Here is a 27,175-nt window from a genome sequence, read left to right as displayed (position 1 = left end):
TCAGACACCTACAATTGAGTAGCACTTTCTGTGGGCCAATAGCAGAGAGCGATACATCCACACCTAGGACAAGGGTGGGCCATAGGAGAAGAGGACAGAAGATGAGATGTCAGCTATAGCCAATGGAAGACATGGTTTGATTGACTTGCAGAAGATGAAGTCCAACTAAGCCAATAGCCTCCAAGATGAGGTGGGTTTCCAAATCTGCTCAGCCAATGGGAAGGGAAATGTCATCACACATTAAAGAGATAGCTCAACCAAATGATGAATCATTCAAATAGTCTTTGAGCGCGAAGAGATTGTCTGGTCCACATTCCTGTATACATAGCCACAGCCACTATTTGCATCCTTTAGCATAGATAACCAAAATAAAGGAACCCATGATAGTAAATCGAACATGCTCTTATTGGCATTCACAAATCATCTCTTGCTACAAGTCTCAATGCTTTGATTACAATCGATTCCCCGCCACAGGTTCTTAATGTTGTGTCTGGATGCACAGCACCGTACCATCCACATTATGCAGCCACAGCACACACCATGGCTGCCATTATGTTGTATGCAGTATGTATAGCTTATACAAATAAGTAGGCAGTGATTTGCTTTTCAAGATGCCCCAGTGGTAGAGAGGGGCACACTGCATTCAAGCTGTGTGTATGTGTGAGAGCCTTGGGTGAGTGTCCATGTTACACGACTCCACTCGTACATGGAGGGTGTAATGTTCAGTTTCCATGGTGAAAATGGAATCCAGCCTCTGTGGCAGTGCCTGCTGATTGGCTCATATGGCCACATGGGGTTGTGCTGTGGTTGGCCAATGGGGTAGAGGCAGCATTGGGGCTGTTGCTAAGGAGAGTCAGCTGGACTATTTTCTCTCTCTCTCTCTCTCTCTCTCTCTCTCTCTCTCTCTCTCTCTCTCTCTCAGATCTGTCCTTCAGACTGTCTGTGTCTATCCACTGTCTCTGGTGTATTGGTTGATTAAGGGTGAAGTGAGGAGAGGGGGCCAGTGAGAAGCAGCTCTACTGGGTGTGGGCTTTATGTCACGTAGGCAAGACCCTCCCCACATAAACCCAATGCCCCCTGCCCCACCTTCCCCGGCCCATGTAACAGCCAGCTGACGTCCTGTGGGTCCAGTGCTGGGGTCCAGTGCTACTGGCCTGGTTAGTCGTCCTCTACGACCCTTTGGTCATCCCTCATTTTAATGTCTGTCTGTCAGAGCCTCGCACATAATCACCACTGTCCTGATTAATCACACAGACATCAATTATTACACACATCAGGGCACAGTCTGTGCAGCATCCTACTTTACCATTATGACTCTATATTCTTCCAATATATTATATTAAGAGGATACAGTCTGACAGGTTTCTGTCTGTTTTCTGCAAATGACTTATCACACATGTAATGTCTTACCCTCTGACATAATTGAAATCCCAGTCATTCCATGGCACTACTTTTCTCTTGTGGTGCTTTTAAACTGCAGGTTTTGTGAGCTCTTGCCAAATACAGGGCATGTGAGTTTAATGTCTGAAACAACGTGCTTGTGTCATACAGTATGGAAGGAGAGAGTCAGCCCGCCTGATTGGAGTACAATGCAACTGATTCCAACATTTTGAATACGGTAAGGGAGTATTTAGTAGGAGTATTTACTGTCAGTGCTTAGAGGGCAAGTTCATAACTATCAAGCCATACATACCTATACAGTTGCCAGTACTAAGTATGGAGGATGCAGTACGATTTGGGGAATATCTGCCACAGAGAAAATGGAGTGTTTGCTACCTCACTGTGGTGGTTTAAAAATAGCTGCTAGTTCTGTTGGCTTTATTCCAACACACACACACACACACACACACACACACACACACACACACAGAGAGAGAGGGGTGTCTCTATCTTTCACTCTGTCTTTGTCCCCTCCTCCTGTTTAGCATAGGAGGATTGGCATGAGACCCTCCTCCCTTATTGGCTGGTGTGAATTAAATGGCGGTGTGGGGGCCCGCCCCTTAGGTCTCTGCACGTGGATCAGTCTGCTGTTAGAGCCTGAGTATCAGAGAGGAGAGGAAACCAGGAGCAGAAGAGAGGGAAGAGAGGAAGAGGAGAGGATTGGGGGAGGAGAGAGGAAAGAGGAAAGGGAGAGGAGCCAAGGGGTGTGTGGAGCAGAAAGAACGAGTAAAAGAAGAGAACAAAAGGAGAGTGCAGGTAAAACAAGGAGAGTGTGTCTGTCTGTTTCTTTGTGTTACTGTACAGAAGGGGTGCAATTGTGTACACATTTGTGCAAATATTGTTTTGGGTCATATATCGGTGCATGTTAGGACATGTCTTTTGTGTTGATATATTACCACTGCACATACTGTACTATTACTATGCTGTATGTCTGCAGATTGTGTGGCACAGTTATGCACTACGAGCACACACACACACACACACACACACACACTGTACATAAACACAGTCAGCTGACTTGTGCTGAAAGGTTTTTAGAGTAATGGTTATTCCTGTGGTGTTAGTCTCTTTAAGCCTCTGTTTAGACTCGGGCTTTAACTTTGTGCTTTACAGCAACGCAGTGTTTGGTCCGTGTTGATGTGTGTGGTTTGGTTGCTGTGATACAGTAGTAAAACAGAGCGTAACCTTACATTTCCTTGCTGGAGAGAGTCCAGTGATTGCAGCGCGTGACCTTGTGTAGGTATTGATAAACATTGTGTTAATAGAAAGTTTCCCGATAGGGAGTGCAGCTTGTCAGTTAATTGCTGAAAGATGTTATTGTATTCCAATTTTTTATTTTTTATATATTGGATAAACCCAGTGTATTGTTCCGAATTTCTATGAAAATGCAGGCCTTTTTGATTGAAGCTTGCCAGGGGTTTTCCTAGTGTGCAGAGCCCAAACAGGGAGCCTGGTAGTGGGCTAACTTGTCCTCCTTGTGCTAAAAATGGCCGAGCATTTTTGACCCACATTTACTGCTGTATTTATACACTACAGTGACTCACTCTGGCAGCTGCAAATAGAAGGAGTAAAGAACAGCCTTGTTTGCCCTTGCTAAGTTACAATAACACACCCATGTGGATACAAACACATACTAACACCCTAACACACACACACACACACACACTCTGGGCATCAGGGTGTATTTCTTCTCTGGTTTTTAACATTTTATTTCACCTTTATTTAACCAGGTAGGCTAGTTGAGAACAAATTCTCATTTGCAACTGCGACCTGGCCTCTTCAACTCTTCTGTGGTTCACCACTGGTCACCAACCAGTACACCCAACCACTTGACCATGCTGATTCTATGATGAGGTTAATATTCAGTACACTCAGCAGCTGCCTGTTTTCCTCCCAAATAGGTTCCAGGTGGTCGGATTGGTCCGTGTGTTTAATTAATTTAGTGGTAAATATTTCTTTGTTATGAGAGACTCAGCAGTAGGCCAGGGTTAGAGGTCAGGGGTGAGGGGTCAGTGTGACAGCTTTCTGATGAGGTCCCTGCACCTCTACCGCCCTGCGGGGTCACAGATCATAAAGTTCCTGCCCTGCTGATGCACTTGCCTAGTGATGATCTCCATGACAACCAGTTCTCTGCACATACTAGCACAGGCAGGCTCTCTCTGACACACATTAACGCACACACGCGCAGACACACACTCACACTCATTCACTAACACACAACCACACACACACACACACACTCCTTCATTGCTGTCGTCTTTGAAATGCCACCTGGTCTGTCGGTATCGTTTGCACGAAAAGATGCCCCCCTCGAGCCCCCCTGTTCCAAGCCTGCAGTGGTACATTCCAGTACTTGTCTGAGGTCTGTGCTTTCTGGAGCATACAGAGGGAGAAGCCTCCATTTTGGAGAGAAAGAGAAGGTAGATGTGGGAGAGGAGGGGAGGCAGAACGGGGCTGTGAGGTTATATAAAAAGTTATTTTTAGAAAAGCTATATATATGAATATCATACGTTCTGCTTGGTGTCAACTCAGGTCAGCATTTTACATTGTCTTACAGACATTGAGTACTTACAGTAGGCTACATACGCATCAGTGTCTCTGCCTGTTAACCTGTGGATGGGAGGCTGTATGTGTCAGTGTCCGTTTGTCTGCTTGCTGCCCTGTCAGTCTGTATTCCAGGTTGATTTGTGTAGTTGTGTTTTGTAGGTGTCACTGAGAAGTGACGTCTCCCTCTTCGCTCAGTTCTCTTTCTCTATTTTTCTCTCTGTGTCTAAATGCTCCACGTTGACCTGGGAATGGGAGTTGGGTATCAGAGCCAGGTCTGTTGTGGTTTGGTGGTACAGCCCATCCCCCCACATATAAGATAGGATCAGTATGCTTCCTGCCTCCTCCTCCACTAAGCAGCTTAGTGACCTCTGTCTGTCTGTGTGACTGCCCTGATTGTAGAGGCTCCGCCATGTTCACCCACACAGAAGGCTGCACATCTGCACTGGGTTGCTATGCCACCAGCAGGCAGATACAAACACACTGTTCAGTGTGTCAGTGTAGCGCAACAGGGTGAGCATTAATGCTGTATTGGAATCTGCTGTCTCTGCCTCTTTGGTTGAGGGACACTACTGTTCTTGTGTCAGTTGCAGAGAAGTTTTTTTTAACATTTACATGGAACCTTTATTTAACTAGGCAAGTCAGTTAAGAACAAATTCTTATTTACGATGACGGCCTAGACCGGCCAAACCCGGACGACGCTGGGCCAATTGTGCGCCGCCCTACGGCACTCCCAATCACGGCCGGTTGTGATACAGCCTGGATTTCGAACCAGGGTGTCTGTAGTGACGCCTCAAGCACTGAGATGCAGTGCCTTAGACCGCTGCGCCACTCGGGAGCCCCAGTTGAAAGGCAGGGTTTGACAGTGCAAAGACATTCTGCTCTAACGTCAACATTTCTGCTAACTTCAACACTCTAGAGATCGCAGAAGGATTATAGGATGATGTATGCTTCTATTGAGGCAACTCAAATTGGAGAATTTAAAGCATATGACTCCCATTGTCAGAAGACTATTATGCATGGTATTATTCTGCACCTTTTCAAGCAGGCTGGTTGAACACTGAGGAAAGCATGTCTGTTTTTAAGATGTACAGCAGCGGGGATCTTTATGAACAACTTAAGGCCCATATCACCTTATTCTCTTAGGTGTTTTTCTTCCAAAGCAGATGTAAAAAGAGACGTATTATTAATAACAGATTTTAGTGTTGTTTTACTTCACACAATCCACAGAACAGGTTTTAGACTTGTTTCCCTTTCACACAATCCACAGAACAGGTTTTAGACTTGTTTCCCTTTCACACAATCCACAGAACAGGTTTTAGACTTGTTTCCCTTTCACACAATCCACACAACAGGTTTTAGACTTGTTTCCCTTTCACACAACCCACAGAACAGGTTTTAGACTTGTTTCCCTTTCACACAACCCACACAACAGGTTTTAGACTTGTTTCCCTTTCACACAACCCACAGAACAGGTTTTAGACTTGTTTCCCTTTCACACAATCCACAGAACAGGTTTTAGACTTGTTTCCCTTTCACACAATCCACAGAACAGGTTTTAGACTTGTTTCCCTTTCACACAATCCACAGAACAGGTTTTAGACTTGTTTCCCTTTCACACAATCCACAGAACAGGTTTTAGACTTGTTTCCCTTTCACACAATCCACAGAACAGGTTTTAGACTTGTTTCCCTTTCACACAATCCACAGAACAGGTTTTAGACTTGTTTCCCTTTCACACAATCCACAGAACAGGTTTTAGACTTGTTTCCCTTTCACACAATCCACAGAACAGGTTTTAGACTTGTTTCCCTTTCACACAATCCACAGAACAGGTTTTAGACTTGTTTCCCTTTCACACAATCCACAGAACAGGTTTTAGACTTGTTTCCTTTCACACAATCCACAGAACAGGTTTTAGACTTGTTTCCCTTTCACACAATCCACAGAACAGGTTTTAGACTTGTTTCCCTTTCACACAACCCACAGAACAGGTTTTAGACTTGTTTCCCTTTCACACAATCCACAGAACAGGTTTTAGACTTGTTTCCCTTTCACACAACCCACACAACAGGTTTTAGACTTGTTTCCCTTTCACACAACCCACACAACAGGTTTTAGACTTGTTTCCCTTTCACACAACCCACACAACAGGTTTTAGACTTGTTTCCCTTTCACACAACCCACACAACAGGTTTTAGACTTGTTTCCCTTTCACACAACCCACACAACAGGTTTTAGACTTGTTTCCCTTTCACACAACCCACACAACAGGTTTTAGACTTGTTTCCCTTTCACACAACCCACACAACAGGTTTTAGACTTGTTTCCCTTTCACACAACCCACACAACAGGTTTTAGACTTGTTTCCCTTTCACACAACCCACACAACAGGTTTTAGACTTGTTTCCCTTTCACACAACCCACACAACAGGTTTTAGACTTGTTTCCCTTTCACACAACCCACACAACAGGTTTTAGACTTGTTTCCCTTTCACACAACCCACACAACAGGTTTTAGACTTGTTTCCCTTTCACACAACCCACAGAACAGGTTTTAGACTTGTTTCCCTTTCACACAACCCACAGAACAGGTTTTAGACTTGTTTCCCTTCACACAACCCACAGAACAGCATCAGAATTCATGAATGGGTATTGAGTAATAGTAATGAGAATTCCATAATAACAATGGCATTGACACTCGCAAATCTCAAGGGCCATTCACACACACACACACACACACACACACACAGCGAAGAAAATTTGTCTCTAAGGCAGAGTCTTGCTCTTGGCTCTGGGGTAAATTATATCATTGGTTGCCAAGGATACAGGACACAGTCTGTGAGTAAGAGAGGGAAAGAGAGAGACAACGAGTGAGTAGCAGACACGTGGAGAGAGATAGTAAGTGGGAGAGCGAGTGAGAGAAGGAGGGAGCTAGAGAGGAATCAGTCTTGTTGAATTGGGTCTGGAGTAGGAGAGGTGACGAGGCGATAGGGGAGGGGCCAGAGAGAGGAAGGCACAAATAAATTAAATCCGACTGGCTGGTCAAAGGGGGCTGGGCCATCCTCACGCTCTCCCTCTCCCTCTCTGCTTTCTCTACCGAGCCATTCGTTCCCTTTCTTTGTCTGTCTACTGAGGGGAGAAACGCCAGAGAGAACAGTGTGTGTGACAGAGAGGAAAGAGAGGGGGGAGAGGGGAGGACAAGAGAGGAATGAAAAGATGGCAGAATGGAATAGAGATACCTACTTTCTTTTTAGACAATAACCCCCTTTCATGTCCTCACATCTGTGTCCTACCTGACAGTGGTTTCTCCTCCCTCTCTCCTGTGTTTGTGGATGTGTGTGTGCTGGCTAGCAGAGGGAGTGGACGCCTGTTCTGTTTAACAGGACTTCAGGCTGAAGCTGAAGCTGAAGTGGGCTGCTGCCTCTGTCCCTGAGTGAGTGGCGTCTTCACACGAGAGCACACAGACGGTGACCCCTCCTCCCTCTCTCTCTCACAGCACTCAGCAGCAAGGTAGGACTAGAATGATCCTTTACCTCTCTCTCTCTCTCTCTCATATACATACATACATACATACATACATACATACATACATACATACATACATACATACATACATACATACATACATACATACATACATACATATGGGCAGGGGGTCACAGTAAAAAAACAGGTTTCCCTGGAGAGGGATATGTGTTTCCCTGGTGACAGAGACACCGGTTACCAGGGAGATTTAGTGAGTGTTGAGGACAGTGATTTCTCTGGTGACAAAGACACCGGTCTCCTTGGTGATAGAGAACGATAGAGGGCTGCAGTTCCTGAAAACTGAAGGACAAGTCTGCTCAGAAGCGACTGACTGACTGACTGAGCTAGTAAAGATGAAATGTGGAGCCACCCTCTTCCTCCACCCTCTACTAACTCAGCTGCACAGCTATACAGTCTCCATTTGTCTTATGAAATGTCCATTCTCTCTCTCTCTCTCTCTCTCTCTCTCTCTCTCTCTCTCTCTCCTACACTCCCTCTGTGCGTTGGAAATCTGCTGTAGGATTGCCTCTGTTTTGCATTGCTTTAAGTAAACAAATATGCGATCTTATTCATTGTTCAGTGTCTTCATACACACACAAGAAATGTCTACATATGTGTGTGTTAGAGGTAGTGTGTGAGACACAGCTTGGGGTAGAAATGTAGTGAGGGGTGGGTGGGGGGAGTGCAGGCTTTTGTGCAGGAAATGGAATCATTATCGATTGCTATGGTGATCTCAGGCACCAGGCAGGCACCACTAGAGGCACACAGATCATTACTACTCTGTATACTGCACTGTGTGTGATGTGGTCTGGACAGAGAGGATGTAAGATGAGATATGATCTGTCTATCTAGCATGGTTTCATAGGAGCAATAAATTCTCCATTATTGTAAGTGTGTGTGAGTTTGCGTGCACGTGCGTGCATGCATGCTTAATGTTTCTGTCAAAGAGTATCCACAGTGCTGTGTATTTTGGCAGTTCTAGTGGATGAGTAAGCAAAAGTCTATGCTCTGCCTGTGGACTGTGTGTGTGTGTGCACGTGTGTATGTATGTGTAGGGAGGATGTCAAAATACTTCTCCCCTACACACTCTCACCCACAACTCCCTGAATGAGAGCAATTTCCTGTGTGCTGACATACTATAATCCATCTGCGATCTCACACACACATACACACGTGCACACACACAGACACACATACATACACACGTGCACACACACACAGGGCTGATATCATGTAACCTTCTCTCAAGGCCCCTCTATCACCTGCCCTCCTAATTCATTAAAGGTGCCTGGAGGCAGACGTGTAAATGTACTCACTGGATCTGACATACATGATGGTGGTGCATGCAGGCCATGAAGCATAGATCTACAAGTGCTAGATTGGATATGCAACTTGGAAGAACCCAATAGAATCGAGAAATGAATGCATGGTTTCAACCTTCACAGACATTATGTATCATCTCTCTGGCGAAATATTTAATAGCTACATCTCATAGCATGAATTTTCTGGGTTCTTGTTTTGCCTAAATTCTTTGACGTCTTTTTTTTGTATTCTCATTGGATGAGAGACCTGTCTGTCCTCACATTGACAGAGGATCACTTTCCCCATAACCACCCCCATCCATCCAGGACCCCTGTTTGAAAGAGCGATTGTCCGTTCTTCAGGAATGAAGTGCACAGAGGAGGGGCGAGGGGTGTGGCTGAGTGGCCAGACAAGTGAAGGAGGGGTGAGGAGGAGGGGCGAGGGGTGTGTGTTTCTGGCTGCTCTACACACCGAGCACAATGTGTGCTTGTACTCTGATTCACTGGGTCACAGGCCAGTCCCATGGGTCGGAATATTTGGGTTTGACTGAATATAAAATGCTGTGTTTACCTCAATTTGACTCGATCCCAAACACACACGCACAGTCGCGCGCGCACACACACACACACACACACACACACACACACAGACCCAGTGTGTATAGAACCTCTTTTATTCTTTGGTGATCTCTTTCTCATTACTCACACATCTTAATCAACCCCAGCCCTCTCCCCTACCCGTACTCTACTGGCACCCAGGATCCTATAGATGGGCTAAAAGGTTATTTATTCAGTGTATAGGAAAAGTAGGTAGCTGAAACCATAACAGGCTAAACTGATGTTTTAGTTTAGCATCATAGTGTCTCAATAGCAACATATATTCTAGTTTTCACCTGTCACTGTTACCACTACTACCACGCAGCTGAATGAACTGGAGTTGGTTTGCATATTAGACAGAGAGAATTTAGGGCCTGAGAGAGATTATTTAGTGCCTGTAATGACCTGCAATGTACAGCTGTCCTTTTGGAACATAAGATAAACATTCTTCTCCGTATGTGTGTTTGCATTGTGCTGTAGTACACAGTAGTATTCTAACATGAATATAAACAGCCTGACGGGAAAGTCCTCTTTCACTGTCTACTTAAAGTACATTCATACACACAGACACACGCTCTCTCTCCATCTCTGTTGCTGTCACACACATCCATTCCCATGATCAACAGTAGAAGCGGCAGATCAGCAATACCCCTCTATTCTCTCTCCGTCTCTGCTGTCTGTGTTGCCTTCATGTCCAGACTAGAATGGTTGGAGAAATAGAGCAGACAGGCCTTTATCAGTGGCTGGCCACAGGCTGCAGTTGCTGCAGGGAGCTGGTGATCAGAGAGGGGCTGGATGCAGGGTGCAGCTCTGGCTGACTGGTGATAAACCACAAACAAACATGAGTGTTCCAGCAGATTAGGAGGCAGACACGGAGAGAAAGTGAAACAGAAAAGGGGAGAGGAGAGTGTTGTGTGTTTTGTAGTTGCAGTGAATTGTATTTGTTGTCATTATAGGATCTTAGACCAGTACCTAAAGGTTGTCTATTGTTGGTGTGTGGGCAGTGGCAGTTGTCTGCTGGTGTAAGGAGTTGTAAGTGCAGTGTTGGAGGTGTATTAACATGTACAGCGTAGCGAGTCTGCAGAGACTGTGAACGTCAAGCATGATGTGGCTCGTGGTTGATATTTTGGTGGTTTAGCAACTGAACACTAATCTCTCTCTAGGTTGTGGTTGAGAGTTATTGAAGGAAAGACAGATTGGTGTTGTCATTTAACCCTCTCAGTTCTATAGTTGAGGGCTTCACAGACACAGACCAAGTGTGGTGGGTATTTCTACCTCTGTGTACAGTACTGTTTGTGTCCATGGCAACCATTTGCCTTCGTGTAGACTACAGTGTGTGTTCATGTGTGTATGTTTGCTCATGTTCTACCCTAGTCCAGTAAAAAGTGTGTTTTATCCTGTCTCAGGCTGAATGTATCACCCAGCAGAGCAGTATCATGGACGTAACACCAGGGACTCCTACCCTGCTGGAGGACCTCACAGAGGAACATGGGCCCCCGTCAACAGTCGCCCCTGGGGCCCTCCAAACAGGTGAGCCCTCTTCTTACACCACAGTCTACTGACACACCTGTGATGGAGTCTGTGCTGAGCCAATGGTAACCCTCCTTTATCTACTGTAGGTACACCGGAGGAATCAACCAATCCCAGCACGTTAACAAGATTTATGACAGGTGAGTGAAACATCTCAATTGTTCACATCTTACATTGAGTGCAGAGCACATCTTTGAAATGTTAGTCCACTGTCACCTTGCTGCAGTGATCCCTTAGTGATCTCCACTTTCTCTCTGGAACGTAGAGGGGCCAGGCCCTCCTTCCATGTCCAGGGAAGGGACCCTCAGAGGGACCAGAGACCAGCAACACGACCCTGGGCCCAGAAAGACCAGGCTTATGAGACCCAGGGCTGGCACCAGGACTCCCCACGGTCATTTCAAAACCATGGCCGCAACCAGGGAGGCTACCAAACAGGACCGGGGGAACCCTACACCATCTGGGACTTTTACAACAACCAGCCTCCCAGAGTGAGAGGGGAAGAGGGCAGCCTATCGACAGCCTATTCTATACTCTACATAACTCATTATTTACTACATACAGTAGTTAGGTTTATGTCTTTTTCTTATTGATTGCATGACTTTAATGATGATAATTGTCTCTCTCAGTATGGGGGTCCCCACCAGCACCAACGGCCCAGAGATCCCCCCGGAGACCTGGGCTCCCCAGCAGAGAGGTGGGTCACCTCAGACCGCTCCAGGGCCTTCCCAGGCAGGATGATAGACCAGGGACCAGGACCATGGAAGCGCCCGCCCCCCCACAAGCACCACCGTGGCCAACCTCCACACCGCTCCCCACACTCACAGCACTCTCCGCCCCCCAAGGAAGACTGCCCTGCCAAGAGGAGCAGGAGCTCTGGCCCTGAGCAGGTCAGTCATCACTTGAGCTAATGATCTTGTTTGCCAGGAGTGGACGGTCCCCGCCCACAGTTAGTCCTGTATCAATGCTTGAGGAACATGTCTACTAACCTGATCTAGGATCAGATTTCTCTACTGCTAAACTTAACCATTATATCTGATCCTGGAACAGTTGTCTGAAGTCACTCGTGTAGCTGTGATATTTATACAACAGCACCACCTTCTGGTAGGGATCAATACACCAAGACACTTACTGTTTAGTACTGTTCTCTCTCACCAGCCCTCTCACCGTGGCTCAAAGCATTTATCTGGACCAGACCAGCCACACTCACCACCCCACTACCTCCCTCCCAAACAAGGTTTCTGGAACCAATCATATGACAGACCTGGTTCTCGCACCCATGCTGACAGGAGGACGTTGTCTACCGAGTTACAAGTAAGTCGGTTAATAGTCAATGTTCTTTAAGAGAACAGTGCTCTTAAGACTACTCATTGATGAACAACCCTTTCTCTCTTGTTATTTCAGGAATCCATCAAGTCAAGATTAGGGCGTTTCAACTATAGTACACATCATTCTACCCATAGTCCAGTTCCCCAGGTCCCCTTCGATGGTCAAGGCCCCCCTCCTTCCTCCTATCCCCGCCACCCTTCTCCATCCCAGCCCTGTGGCGGTAGCAGACCCCCCCACCATGGATCCTGGGTGGAGGTGTATGGCCAGTCCCAGCCCCCCTCCTCACCAGCAGAACACACCGGCGTGCCTTACAGCCAGCACCACCAGCGCCCCCCATCACCCCCCTCAGTACCTCAGCACAGCCCCCCAGCTCCACGCTCCCACAGACAGAAGAGGGATCAGACCCCCTCCCAGCCCTCTGCTAGAGAGCCTCCCCACCGCAACAGCAGCCACAGAGTTTTAGGCTTCACAGCCCTGAGCTCCTCCTGCCCCTCTGGCCTCTCCAGCTCCACCACTCCTAGTAAGGCCAGTGGGAAGAAAGACCCTCCACCCAATCAGAGGAGTCCTGACACTGCCGCTGGCACACCCCATAAACGGGGACCAAGGACCCCCTCACCCAGTCCCACTCCTCCCCCTCTCTCTGCCTCCCGCACAGGGCTAGGCTCAGAGCCCCAGACCCCACCCAGCTCTCCCCAGGATAGACCTACTGTCAACAAGCCAGGGCTTCAGCCTCATCGACACAAACAGACAGAAAGGACCCATAAGGATAAAGAAAGTCGAGCGGAGAGAGGCGAGGTGGGAAAGAGGGAACCAACGAGGAAGATGGAGAAGAAGATGGAGGAGAGGAAAAGGAGAAAGGAGAAAGAAGCGAAAAGGGAGGATGGGGTAAAGAATAAGTTGAGGGACAAGGTGGAGAGAAAAAATAGGAAAGAGGAAGGGAGGAAGATTGAGAAAAGGGAGGAGAGTCTTAGGGCTAAGCAGCTGGAGAAAGCAGAGATGGGATGCTCAAATTCACCACGTGAATCATCCCTCCCTCCATCAGTATGGCCTTCCTCCCCTAAGACTCAGTCTGGATCTAGGGTTCCAGGGAAGCCAGGCCAACCCTCCCAGACACCATCCACCGCTGGCAAACACAGACACAGAGAGAAGGGCCAAGGAAGAGGTCGAACGTCCCATGACCACAGCTCTCCAAATACCTCAGAGACAGTGCCACCTGCTGGCCCACTTGCCGCCCATCCTAACCAACCCTCACCACATCCATCCAAACACAAAAAGTCAAGGAGGGGAGGGACCCTGTACAAGTCAAACCCAGCTCAACCCAAACACCCCGTCAAGGGCTCACCACTGCCAACCTGTCCCCCACCCACCACCACCACCACCATTAACAACAACATCAGCAGCACCAACAAGACCAGTAAGACCAGTCCTCAGCCCACCAGCCCTCCAAAACCATCTAAATGCAGCACAGAGGAGAAGGCTGATTCTACCCCCTCCACACTCTCATCCAAAACCCCAGCAGCTCCCACTGTGGCTGGGTCAGCGGGGTCCATCCCAAGCCAGCAGAACCAGACAGAGACAATGGGTGTGTGTCCAGAAGGGGGGGTCCTGCTGGCCCCAGATCTCCAGCCTGCGGCGGGAGTGGGCAGTGTGGAGGAACTGGGAGACAACCCCCCCGCCAGCCCCCCTGTGCTCAGCTGGCAAGGCTCTCCAGCATCAGCCATGAGTGAGGAAGAAGAGGAGGAAGAGCAGGGAGGAGTGATGAGGAGACCTGTCCTGCAGCCCAGCCCCACCCACAGCCCGTCCATCTCACCCCCCCATGGGAACTTAGAGGAGCTCAATGAGAAGGCAGAGGGGGTCAGTGAGGGAAGGGGTGCTGATGAGCTTCGCCATAGCGACTTGGCCAAGCTCTATGGCCTGCCTGATACTCCCAATGGAGTGGAAGAGGAGGATGAGGAAGAGGAGGACAGTAGTGGGGACACTTCATCCAGCTCTCTGCCTCCCCGTCGGCCACACCTCCACCAGACAGGAGTGGCTGATGTCTTCAAGTCTTTGGCCTCGTTCCTAGGGGGCCAGAGATACACATATCGGGGCGGTCCGTTTGGGCGTCCTCCTCCTAGCTCCATGGGAGGAGTGAAGTACTCTTCCTCCCTCGCCATGGACCCGGAAACCAACTGTCAGGACCAGCAGTGTCCCTCCCCGACATCTGACTCCACCACGCCCCCACGACTCACTACCCAATCACCCACTCACACTACCTCAGATCCGCCTTCTAAACCCCGTCCTCCCTTAGACCTCAACCAACCACAACTCTCCGTGGGGGAGCGCACGAAACAGAAGCACGCGAGATTGGAGGAGATTCAGAATGAGAGGAAGAAGGAGAGGACTAAGGGTGTAGACAGCGGGGAGACAGCCGGGTCTCTGAGCGCTGAGCTGAGGTTGACCACCACACACCGCCTCCCTGCCACCACAAAGGAGGAGCGGGGGCAGAGGGAGGTACGCAGGCGGACAGGCAGGAAGAGGGTACAAAGCGGTGCAGATGGAAACAGGGAAGAGGATGGGAAAAGGAAGAGAAGGAAACAAGATAGCAGTCATCAGAGGAGTGGAGGCAATGAAAAGAAGAAGATAGAAGAAAAGAGAGACAGAAAATCAGCCTCCTCCATTACGTTGTCCTCATGTACACCACCCCCCAGTAGCCCGGTCAAGCAGCTCAAAGACACTAAGAAGAGCCGTCCGATTCCGGGGAACCTCGGCCTCCAGAGCAAAGGCATCCAGGGACAGAAAGACAAGGCGCACACAGGAAACACTGAGCAGGGGGCAGAATCGACAGTGAGGAAGGAGGAGAGGTGCAGTGAGCCTGAAACCATGACGTCCACACCAGGCAGTAACACAGACACAGTGGCAACCGCAACTAGCACCATCAACACTCCCTCTACTGCTACCCCCACCCCGGCCCCGCCTGCTGCCCCAGTGAGGAGGACCCCCTGTCCCCTGGCTGCTGCTGATTTCCTGAAGCTGAAGGCCCTGTCCATGGGCCCTCCCAAGGAGCTGAAGATCCGTCTGATCAAGGTGGAGAGTGGAGACCGAGAGACGTTCATCGCCTCCGAGGTCGAGGAGCACCGGATCCCCCTAGGAGAGGTCAGCATCAGACACACAGCCAGCGAGGTCATCAGGGCCTGCAAGTGAGTACACAGTACAAGGAAACGTGGGTTAAAGGACATCTGATTGAATTGTAGCTCTTCATCTGTCTCGTTCTCTGTCTGTTTCAGGAGCGCGAAGGTAAAGGGGAAGTTTCGGGAGTCCTATCTGCTCCGTGCTTTCTCTGTCAAGCCTGTTCTCATCACCGACCCACCCATCCCACGAGAGAAGCTTAACCCCCCCACACCAAGCATCTATGTGAGTCCTCACTCCAGGGACACTGCACTGCAGTTGACCCTATGCTTCGAGCTGCCTTGGGGGGAGGGGGGATAAAGCAACACCAACAACAAAAATACATCTCAAGTTGATCTTCTCTCTTCCTATTCTCTTCTTCGTTCTCACGTATCACAGTTCTGTGTATTTGCGCAACACGTTGTTGATGGACTTCTGTATCGTCTTGTGTGTCTGTGTCCAGTTGGAGAGTAAGAGAGATGCCTTCTCCCCAGTCCTCCTCCAGTTCTGTACTGATCCCAAGAACCCTGTCACTGTCATCCGAGGCCTGGCTGGATCCCTCCGGCTCAGTGAGTTTACGTATTTTGATGTTTCTCAGGGCTAAAACTTAAAGGGCAACTCTTGTCACTTTTCAACTTCAAATTCTGTATCTCCGGCACAATACCAGTGTCTATATGTGAAAACGGTGCGTTTCGATGGTCTGTAGTTAAAAAGACAAGGTCCTAAATAATGCTTCTTTGTGACATCAAAGGGTAGGAATAAAAGTGTATTTTTGCCAGAGGGGGGCATTTTCTTGCTCCCCACGTCACTTCGAATGTCATATTGTTTGAAGATCCCCGTTTTAAAATGTTTTCACTTTTGATCATGTCATCGGGTAGAACTTCTTAACTTTGTTTATTTTCTACAAAACGTTCAAATCTGCCGTTTTCACATATGTAGGCACTGGTATTGTGCTGGAGGTAATGAAAATGAGGTTGAAAAGTGGTGGAGTGGCCCTTTTAAAACAGCCACATCATTTCAAATTGACTCACTATACAGTACCTCTCTTCTATCACTCCCTCTTTCTCTCCTTCCCCCCCTCTCTCCCTCTATGTCAGACCTGGGTCTGTTCTCCACTAAGTCTCTGGTGGAGGCCAATGCAGAGCATGCTGTGGAGGTGAGGACCCAGGTGCAGCAGCCTGCTGATGAGAACTGGGACGCCACTGGTTCAGGCCAGACCTGGCCTTGCGAGAGCAGCCGCTCACACACCACCATCGCCAAGTACGCCCAGTACCAGGCCTCCAGCTTCCAGGAGAGCCTCCAGGTTGGGGATGTGCACATACACACGGTTCCATACATTTCCCCCCACTTCCTCTCTTTGCCCAGCTAAGTTCATGTGTACTTCTATGTGTCTACAGGAAGAGAAGGACAGTGAGGATGAGGATAAGGACGAACAAGAAGAGAAGCAGGCTCCGTCCTCTGACCCGTCAACCACCGCTGCGTCTGGCGCCAGCAAAGCCAACCCTTCTGTGGTTGCTAGCAAAGCCAACCCTTCTGTGGTTGCTAGCAAAGCCAACCCTTCTGTGGTTGCTAGCAAAGCCAACCCTTCTGTGGTTGCTAGCAAAGCCAACCCTACTGTGGTTGCTAGCAAAGTCGGCCCTACACCTATTGCTAACACACTCAGGTCAGAACATCCTTAATAAACTCTTTAATAAACTAAATGCAATACATTTCATCAAAACAATATTCCGAAGTTATTGAAGATGTTTTATTGAAAATACACTTCCCCTTTCCTACAGGCCAGAGGCAAAATCGACTGGAAATATCATCAAATTCGGCACCAACATCGACCTCTCTGATCCTAAGAGGTGAGATTAGCTTTCCCCGTGATTGTTTCAAAGCTCAAAGGACACCGTTGGAGAGGAAGTAGAGTGTTAATGTACGTGTGTTACCAGGTGGAAGCCCCAGCTGCAGGAGCTGCTGAAGCTGCCAGCCTTTATGCGTGTGGAGTTCAATGGAAACATGCTGAGCCACGTGGGACACACCATCCTGGGCATGAACACCGTCCAGCTCTACATGAAGGTCCCCGGGAGCCGCACGCCTGGTCAGTGTTACCTGGGTGTGTTTTTAGGTGGGTATTGCACGCATCTGAACACGGGCTTAAATATCTCTGTGTATGTCTGTTTTCAGGCCACCAGGAGAATAATAACTTCTGCTCTGTGAACATCAACATCGGGCCGGGGGATTGTGAGTGGTTTGCAGTCCATGAGCACTACTGGGAGCACGTCAACAACTTCTGTGAGAAGTGAGTCATGAGGCGTTTTTTTGTTGTTGTTGTGTGTGTGAGGATTTTGCATTTAGTTCAGCGTTTGAGCTGTTCTGCTCGTTTAAAAAAAGGCATAGCGTTGACCCACAGAGGATTTGAACCAGAAACTAGCCACTTAGATGCCATCTCTGCTCCCTCCTTCAGGCATGAAGTAGACTACCTGACGGGGTCCTGGTGGCCTGTTCTGGAGGATCTGTACCGCTCCAACATCCCGGTGTATCGCTTCATCCAGAGACCAGGGGACCTGGTGTGGATCAACGCAGGGTCCATCCACTGGGTGCAGGCTGTGGGCTGGTGCAACAACATCGCCTGGAATGTTGGACCTCTCAACTGTGAGTTACTAACCGTGTCCAGCAAGGGAAGCCATAGATTGGAAATGGGAGCTGGGTCATACACAGTGCAGAACAGCAGAGAAGAGTGTAGCTATTCTCTAACCTCAGTCAAATTATACTGAACAAAAATATAAATGCATCAATTTCAACGATTTTACTGAGTTACAGTTCATATAAGGAAATCGGTCAATTGAAGTAAATTCATTAGGCCCTCATCTACTGTGTGGATTTCACATGACTGGGCAGGGGTGCAGTCATGAGAGGGCCTGGGAGGGCATAGGCCCACCCACTTGGGATCCATGCCCAGCCAATAAGAATGAGTTTTTCCCCACAAAATGGGCTTTATTACAGACAGAAATAATCCTCAGTTTCATCAGCTGTCCGAGGGTGGCTGGTCTCAAACGATCTCACAGGTGAAGAAGCCGGGCTGGCATGGTTACACATGGTCTGCGGTTGTGAGGCCGGTTGGATGTACTGCCAAATTCTCAAAAACAACATTGGAGGAGGCTTATGGTAGAGACATGAAAATGTTCCACAGCCCCCCCACCCAAATGTAAAGCCCCCTTGGCCTATCCATGTCCAGAGGTTATTACAATACTAGGCTCATGAACATTTAATTCTCTGACAACAGCTCTGGTGGACATTCCTGCAGTCAGCATGCCAATTGAATGCTCCCACAAAACTTGAGACATCTGTTGATCATGCTGTTTAATCAGCTTCTTAATATGCCACACCTGCCAGGTAGATCTTGGCAAAGGAGAAATGCTCACTAACAGGGATGTAACAAATTTGTGCACAACATTTGAGCGAAATAAGTATTTGTGCGTATGGATCATTTCTGGGATCTTTTATTTCAGCTCATGAAACACTTTACATGTTGTTTATATTTCTGTTCAGTATACTATTAAAATCCCTCTCCAAATGTACTCTATAGTGTCTGAACACTGCCATTATTTGGCCTTAACACTGCTAATGTGAGCCTTGTGTGTCGTCTTTGCCCTTTCAGCATACCAGTATCAGCTGGCTCTGGAGCGCTTTGAGTGGAACGAGGTGAAGAAGGTCAAGTCCATCGTTCCCATGATCCATGTCTCCTGGAATGTGGCCCGCACTATCAAGATCACAGACCAAGAAACCTACAAGATGGTCAAGTGGGTGTGTGTGCGTGTGCGTGTGTTAGTTATACAAGACTGTGTGGGCGCCTCGTCACCTATCTAGTATGGATGTTTATTTCTTGCGACACCTTACCTTTCTCTCTCTCTCTCGCTCTCAGACATTGTCTCCTACAGTCCATCAAGCACATCCAGATTCTGAGAGACCAGCTGGTTGCTGCAGGGAAGAAGATCTCTTATCAGAGCCGTGTGAAGGACGAACCAGCCTACTACTGCAACGAGTGTGACGTAAGTCCCTCTCAACAGCCTGTGGATGTATGCCTGAATCAGACCCGCTATGAACTACCATGACCCAAGTAGCTTACCAACAGCCTGTGGATGTATGCCTGAATCAGACCCGCTATGAACTACCATGACCAAAGTATCTTACCAACAGAGTGTTGACGTATGCCTGAATCAGACCCGCTATGAACTACCATGACCTGAATCAGACCCGTAGCTTACCAACAGAGTGTTGATGTATGCCTGAATCAGACCCGCTATGAACTACCATGACCCAAGTAGCTTACCAACAGAGTGTTGATGTATGCCTGAATCAGACCCGCTATGAACTACCATGACCCAAGTAGCTTACCAACAGAGTGTTGATGTATGCCTGAATCAGACCCGCTATGAACTACCATGACCCAAGTAGCTTACCAACAGAGTGTTGATGTATGCCTGAATCAGACCCGCTATGAACTACCATGACCCAAGTAGCTTACCAACAGAGTGTTGATGTATGCCTGAATCAGACCCGCTATGAACTACCATGACCCAAGTAGCTTACCAACAGAGTGTTGATGTATGCCTGAATCAGACCCGCTATGAACTACCATGACCCAAGTAGCTTACCAACAGAGGGTTGATGTATGCCTTTGGTTATTTCTGCAGTGAGTGATTGTGTTGTGTCTGTGTGCAGGTGGAGGTGTTTGACCTGCTGTTTGTGACCAGTGAGTCTGGCAATAGGAAGACCTACATGGTGCACTGTGAGGACTGTGCCCGGACTGTGTCCAAGAGCCCCTCGCTGGCTGGAGTTGTGGTGCTGGAGCAGTACCGCGTGGAGGAGCTGATGAGAACCTACGACAGCCTCTGTGTGGTGAGAGACACACACACAGTTTCTCTGTGCTGTGAGGTCATGTCCACCCTATTTACCCCCCCTTTAAGACTTTCCTTCCTTCTCTTTCTCTCTCCAGACTCCATCACCCTGCTCCAAGTGAGGCCTCCTTCCTGTTGTCCAACAGCCATAACCAAAACCCCTACACAGTGGCAGCACAGGCGTCATCTTCAAGGAATACTACTACTGCTAACACTTGGTGAACAGCCAACCATGTTTACTCAGTGTCGTTTACATCACCGTAAGATATCGTCCGTCAGCCAATTGAATTCCAGCTCACTGTCTTCCCCTCCTACCAGCTGCTGATTGGACTTGAGTCTTGAGATAGAATGACTAGACTGGTACAACTACTCGTTAAAAACATGTCAGACAACTACAGAAAATGTGAACATAGTTAGCACTGAAAAATCAGGTCTTATTTAAAACGGACACTGCTGTGATTCAAAAGCGTCAAGTAGCCGGTATATGGTGCATTAATTCAGGTACTTTTATGCAAATCCAATGGAACTTTTTTACACCAATCTAGTTATTCTACACCCATGAATTTACTGTGTTGCGACGCTATCAGCAGGGGAATCGCTTCACTAGCAAAGTAGCCAATAGTCTCAATGAAATTACATTGTTTTGGTTTTGTTTTCTATTCAGGTGAACTCTGACATTTATAATTCCTGTCTGTATACTCTTTGGGGTGCTATTTCCATTTCATTTATTCTGACCTAGGTATTTCAAAAGTTTAACCAGCCTAGAAGTACACCTCATTGGCCTTGCGGAACTGTATTTAGATGAAAGGGAAAAATGCAAACATGCAGAAAAGGTTTTCGAAAAGCATTAGGAATTTTCATTTAAGAAATACGGGTTTACGAGACCGAGGACTAATCTGGTTTCACTCTTTGTTGGAAATCAAGTCTGTTTTCATTGTGATTTTAGTTTTTGCATAATAATCCTAAATAATGTTTGGTAGAGAGAGATGTGATTGCTACAATATACCCTAAAGAGGATCCCCCTTCCTTTTTCTTTTGATAAATGGTATCGTTCTCCCTGTTTTTAAACCTCTTTTTTTTTTTGGTTGCTATCTCCTTCTTTTCTCGATTACAGAGAAAATGGAAGAATTGTAAATTGTGACTTTATTTATATATGTATATGTTTTGTTTTCTTAAATGTATTTATTGCATATTGATGGTGCTTCTCTGGGGACACCAGCTATTTTTAAAGTTTCCTATTGTGTGTGGACAGGTAAGGGCAAACAGGGGGAGGTTGGATTTTAATGGTGCTCAACCCCCTCTTGCCTCGACCCAACCCCTCACTAACTGTGTATAAATGATCTATGAATATAAGTCAATGAATATAACTGAAACCGAGAGGTTGGTGCTTAGAACCGCGTCATTACGCTTACTGGTAAATGAATAGAATGATGTCTTTGTACTGTATCTAACTGATAAAAACAATACCTTTTTTCAACTTTTTTGCATTAATACGAAATTCATAAAATTGTGACGCATTTGTGATTTTATGATGGATATTATCAGTATTTGTAGTTTTAGCCACTTTTGAACGAGACTTTTAGGGATGTATAGCGAGGTGTGGGTTTGGGTTCCTTCCGTGTTCTGTCCTCATGAGTATCATTTCAAGGTTGTAATCTTGCTCTCCTCTGACTGTTTATTGAAGCTGCACTGTTTTAAAAGAAGAAGAAAAAACTCCTATCAAAGGAGGCCTGATCCAGACCTGTCTCAAACACCCTGTGATGTTTCTGTGACATTATTGTGAGTAATATTAATCCAAATAAAATCAAAATGTTTGAAGAAATTCTTTGAGTAATGTTTGTAATTGAATTGGTTTCCCGGTATCGATAAGAAGCCTTGATCATTTCACAGAGTACGGTCTGATTTATGTCTGAGCTGCAACATCTCTATGGAGGGAGATGTATTCCATCCCTAGGATCTACCCTCTCTTCATCCCCTGCTGATGTCAACGCCCAGCAGCGTTAGCCATCATGTCTTCTGTCATATCATTATCCACGTCCTGCACTTTGCCTGCTTTAATACAGCACGTCAACCAGAATCTCCTTCATTACACACAAACGTCAGTGTTTGGATTAGTGGTGACATAAGAGTGACTTGAATGGTTCTGCTCCCAGTTATTAAGAAAGAGAGAATGCTAGTAGCGTATTGTTTTTGATGTATCACTGCTGGGGACATGGGAATAGGAAACCTTTAGTTTAAAGAGGATGCAGGGACAACTCACCCTAGACCTACGGACAAAGCAGGATATCCTGGTTCCTAAGACAGGAAGACTGGTCTTGCTCGTCCTCCCGCAACCCTACACCTCTCAACATACACAAAAGGCTGTATTATCACCTTTCTTTCTTCTCCTCAGCCCCCCTCCTTTATTCAACCCCCCCCCCTCTCATTCCAGAGGGAGCTCCTATCTGCCCCCTGAAGAAATAAACAAAACTTGCCCAGACTGAGATGAAGAAGAAAAAAAATGGGAAAAACATCCAATACTGATTCTCGCTCTTTGAACTAAACTCCCACCGGTCTCTTATCAATCTGGTGATCCTTTCCTTCTCCTGCCACATTACTCCGTTCTACCCCATCCACATTTCCTCTTCGTTCTCTGAACCTGGTGTTCTGTTTTTCATCAAGACGGCAAGTGCCAGTCCCCTTTTCCTTCTTGACCTTCAGCACAACATTAAAACAACTATGTCTTGTATGGCCCAGGCAGCCGCTGTCCATACCTACCTTCTACATAGTTAATGTGTTCAGTTCTGTGTTCTGTCTCGGGGTCTGTATACTATAGTGCTATTCGAAGCTACATCTTATCTTTGTGCAATCAGTGAGTCCCCCTCCCCCGTCATCTATATCTCACTCAGGAGTAGATCGGAATGTACGGATCTTATGTGAGAAACTATCCATGTTCTGAATCATGTATGGCAAATGTAAAACAGATGTACTGGATCGGATTATCTTGCAATGGAGACACATTGCAAAAAGTTAACAGTTTATTCCGTCTTATCACCATCTCACTAAATTACACATTCCTGTTTTAAATGCTTAAATGTACTTGCTTCAGAAAGTTCCACTCTACTATTTGTTCTCATTTGTTTAGGATTTTATTATCCACACATTTTCAATATTCGAATGCAGAAGTTAGTGGTTAGTGGTTGTAGTGACTTCAGCAGAAGTTAGTGGTTGTAGTGACTTCAGCAGAAGGTAGTGGTTAGTGGTTGTAGTGACTTCAGCAGAAGGTAGTGGTTAGTGGTTGTAGCAACTGCTAGAGTTTGGCCCTCACCCCTGACTCCTAATCTATCCAAATAAACACTCTCCCTCTCTGGAGTGACTGCCTTCCCATCCCTCCCCACCCCCTCGCTCCCCACTGGGTGCAGGGGTTATCAGTGTAATCCCTCCTGTGTGCCCCCGCCCTTCCCAAATACCATCACCAACCCCTAACACACCCCAGCTGCCTCTGTACCCACCAGCACCACAGCAGCCCACAGACACACACCCAGCAGAGAGGAGACAGGCAGGAGACAGAGGGGAGACTCCGTGACTAACCAACCTGGAGTAAAAGTGAGGAAACGGCACGGCAGGAAATGAAGAGCCAGAGCCAAGCAGGAAAGCAACATTTGCCTTAACTGTTCAGAACGTCGGATTCAGCACAAAGCAAAAGAGAACGATAGTCACACTGACTGAGGGCTGTGAGGGCACAAAGCATCTGCTGAATACCGGGAGTTTACCTTCTGGAAGACCCGGATACAGCAGAGAAAGGTCTGAACCCTCGACATAAAGGCTATTAACCTCCACCTGATCAATACCATCCCTCTGACCTCGGGATCTGGATGTTCATGCAGTGGAGGCCGACCTCTTCTTCTCTCCACGGGCGTTCTCAGAGTGGGAGGACAGGTTAAAGAACAGAGTACATTCTCATCGTCTCACCGCGACTGTGAGAGGAGAGAGAGACAGATCCTCAGAACGACTCCACCAATCACACAGTGAGTAAACACATCTCACCGTGGTCGTTATGGGTGTCCAGGGATGAAGGAGGGACATGGAAACTACAACTAAACATCCTAACAAAGATCATGGTCAACTCTCTTGCAGCGTGTAGTGTTTATGCTGCTAGTGCATGTTTGGGTGTGACGAGACAATTAGCATTTGGCATTGTATTACAGAACAGTTGAATAACTTCAATTGAAGGGTTTTAATCCACCCGTTCATTGATAGGTTCATATGGAGACTGAATGGAAAATTAACTATTTAAATCCATGATCCTTTTTACCATGATGTTCTCAGAGGTCATACATGCTACCTTCATCTCAATACCAACAGTCTAGTATTAGATTTGTGACCATTACACATGGCTGAGGTACCACCCCACTTCTAAAGACAACTGGAAAGTTGGGTGAAATATATATATTTTAAAGTCCATTATAATGATCCATTTTCATTTCAAATCCAACTTAGCTAAAGGTTGTTGACTGTTAAAATTAGCGGTAGAGGGTTTCTCAGAAGGGGTGTTTTGGGGGGCTCGTTCCTGGCTCATTGTTCTGAGACTGTAGTCATCCAGGAGACTGGGGGTGGGGCCAAGGGAAGTCTATTTCCTACTTCCCCGAGTTGCGCAGTTATCTGTGTTTTCTTTCCGCAGCTCTCACCACTGTACTTTAGGAAACTTTGCTACTCTCACTTTAATGGAGCAACATTCAGTGGCTTTTTTCACTCTGTTATGTAAAAACATGGGCATGCCAAACAGATTCCTTTCTGTAAAGGGGATTCATTATCAGGGCTCCCAGTCTATGTAACTGCAACTCCTAAGGCACCCTAACAGAATAGAAGTAACAGGCCCGCCCAATATCACTTAACCCATAACCAACTGCACTGCCACTAGTAATAATGATTATACCATTGTACTGTATGATATGCACATAAATTAATTAATGAATTAATTTAACAACCCTAATCATTTTGTTTTCTGAAGGCCCAGGGAGGATGAGTCTGTCGAGAAACGGGACCCTGGAGAAGGGCATCACCCAGCTGAATCACATTAATAATGGGGAACCTCTGTCATCACTGCCATCCCACCTCCAGCACACAGGCTCTGTGACCTCTGTGCCAAGGTCACCCACGGGGGGGTCAGGATTGGTGGTGCCACCCCCGTACTCAGTGGCGGGCAGCGCATCAGGGGGTACAGACGCCCCTCTGGAGCTGAGAGGCTCTCTGGACTGCTGGGCGTGCTCAGTACTGGTGACGGCTCAGAACCTGATCATCGCACTGGTCAACGGCACACTGGCCAGCATCGTGTTCGGCACCATCTTGACCCCAGCGCTGGTCATGGTCGTGTTTGGCTTCCTGTGTCACTCCACGGTAAGACTGCCATCCAGGAAGGAAGTCTGTGTGTCTCAGAGAGATAGAAACAGAGAGGAAAGAGTCATTGACACCCGGGGAAAGAAAGAGCATGAGTCACCACCTGAACATTGCAGTGTGACACATGAGTAGTTTAAATATGTGTGTATGTCGTCCCCAGGTGCAGCCCAATGGCACGTCCCTGTACTGTTCAGACCTGCTGGATGACGGTGGCTGTGTGGCCCTGCTGGTGGTGGGCTTCATCCTGGTCACCCCCCTCCTGGTCCTGGCTCTGGCTGCCTACTGCCGCCTGGCCCGCCACCTCCAACTGGGCCTCTGTTTCATCCCCTACAGCAGGGCCGTATACAAGAACCTGCCTGCCTCGCGCCACCGTGGAGGGGACTGCTGCGGCCAGCATGGGGCCTCAGAGGGGGAGGGCAAAGGCAGTGTGTGGGTGTGAGTAGAGTAGATGTTGACCCAACCACCGATGCAGGGTCAGATAACATTTTCTTCCTCCTTATGGTGAAGGTTAGGATTGGGGGTCAAGTAATTTGATCCTAGATCTGTGGATAGGGGCAACTTGTACTTTGAGCAGGGAGGGGGAGAATGTGAAGGAATGGAGAAAGAAAACAGAGCATGAGGTGTGGAGATTATGGACATCTTTCATATGTCTGTAGGTCTGGGGGTGGTGTGGAGGTGGATCTTACAATACACTGGTTCTTTTATAAGTAGAGAGCAAAGGTGAAGCTGTAAAATCACACAACTATGCGACATGAAGTACTATCAAATATCCCTGTAACTACGCTGTAATTCAATGTCACATTATTGCGTTTGTTTTTTTAAATATTCAATAATGCTGTACTTTTATTACTCTATGCTTGTTTAGAATAAAATGTTCCATCATATCGAAAAAGTTGCTTTGTGTTAAAGAAATAAAGAAAAGGGAATCAGGTTCTGTTGTGGACTGTGGCATGAAATGGCAACACCTCCCTCTAGTGGATCACAAGATGTCCTCTACCATGACATCACCTCACAAGCCTGTGGGATACCAAGGCTACCATCTCTCTGATGCCATTTGGCAGCTGTCAAATATTGACTTTAATCCAAGTTTGAAGGGAGTTATAGTCACAAATACATCCTATAAATGGTGTACAGAATCAATCAAAAAGCTTTTTATGACATCACTTCACTCAGTAACTTCATGACATCACTTCACTCAGTAACTTCATGACATTACTTCGCTCAGAAAGGGTTTGCTTGAATTCCCTTGTTGGGCTTGAATAGAATGATGACATTCATAGAAAACGGTTGACAACCTATACTCATATTTTGTGGATAACAAAAACAGTTGTCATGCAGTAATAAATACATGAGTAACTTGCCAAATGTGTGTTTCTTTTTTAAAGTAAGCTAAAACATTCAACTTCTGTCATGTTTATATAATCATGGCCTGTGAATAGCTGTTGTAACGTAATTGAGAATACCTGGGAAAAAAAATACTTTGAGTATATTACAGGCTTTCTA

General features: G+C 47.1%; 2 protein-coding genes across 5 annotated transcripts; both read left to right on the top strand.

The window, feature by feature from the left end:
- Positions 1 to 2,031: 2,031 nt before the first annotated feature.
- LOC115135678 (lysine-specific demethylase 6B-like) lies at positions 2,032 to 22,118 on the top strand. Of its 4 annotated transcripts, none has more exons than XM_029670591.2 (20): positions 2,032 to 2,196; positions 7,342 to 7,497; positions 10,817 to 10,940; positions 11,030 to 11,080; positions 11,206 to 11,428; positions 11,567 to 11,827; positions 12,096 to 12,251; positions 12,342 to 15,445; positions 15,533 to 15,659; positions 15,877 to 15,982; positions 16,511 to 16,716; positions 16,811 to 17,076; positions 17,192 to 17,260; positions 17,348 to 17,496; positions 17,583 to 17,697; positions 17,863 to 18,050; positions 19,057 to 19,198; positions 19,321 to 19,447; positions 20,121 to 20,297; positions 20,395 to 22,118. In XM_029670591.2, the coding sequence occupies exons 3-20, from the start codon at positions 10,822 to 10,824 to the stop codon at positions 20,416 to 20,418; spliced, it is 5,610 nt and encodes a 1,869-aa protein (XP_029526451.1). In that variant the 5' UTR covers positions 2,032 to 2,196; positions 7,342 to 7,497; positions 10,817 to 10,821; the 3' UTR covers positions 20,419 to 22,118. The 4 variants fall into 4 exon arrangements, with proteins under 4 accessions (XP_029526451.1, XP_029526448.1, XP_029526453.1 ...); XM_029670588.2 differs by having other exon boundaries at positions 7,339 to 7,497; XM_029670593.2 differs by lacking the exon at positions 7,342 to 7,497.
- Positions 22,119 to 24,016: 1,898 nt separating this feature from the next.
- tmem88a (transmembrane protein 88 a) lies at positions 24,017 to 26,281 on the top strand. The gene is made up of 3 exons (XM_029670587.2): positions 24,017 to 24,303; positions 25,287 to 25,672; positions 25,833 to 26,281. The coding sequence occupies exons 2-3, from the start codon at positions 25,298 to 25,300 to the stop codon at positions 26,109 to 26,111; spliced, it is 654 nt and encodes a 217-aa protein (XP_029526447.1). The 5' UTR covers positions 24,017 to 24,303; positions 25,287 to 25,297; the 3' UTR covers positions 26,112 to 26,281.
- The last annotated feature ends 894 nt before the right edge of the window (positions 26,282 to 27,175 follow it).

The sequence above is a fragment of the Oncorhynchus nerka genome, linkage group LG10 (genome assembly GCF_034236695.1).
Source record: "Oncorhynchus nerka isolate Pitt River linkage group LG10, Oner_Uvic_2.0, whole genome shotgun sequence".
NCBI classification, from domain to species: Eukaryota; Metazoa; Chordata; class Actinopteri; order Salmoniformes; family Salmonidae; genus Oncorhynchus; species Oncorhynchus nerka.
This window is presented reverse-complemented; position numbering and strand designations above follow the sequence as displayed.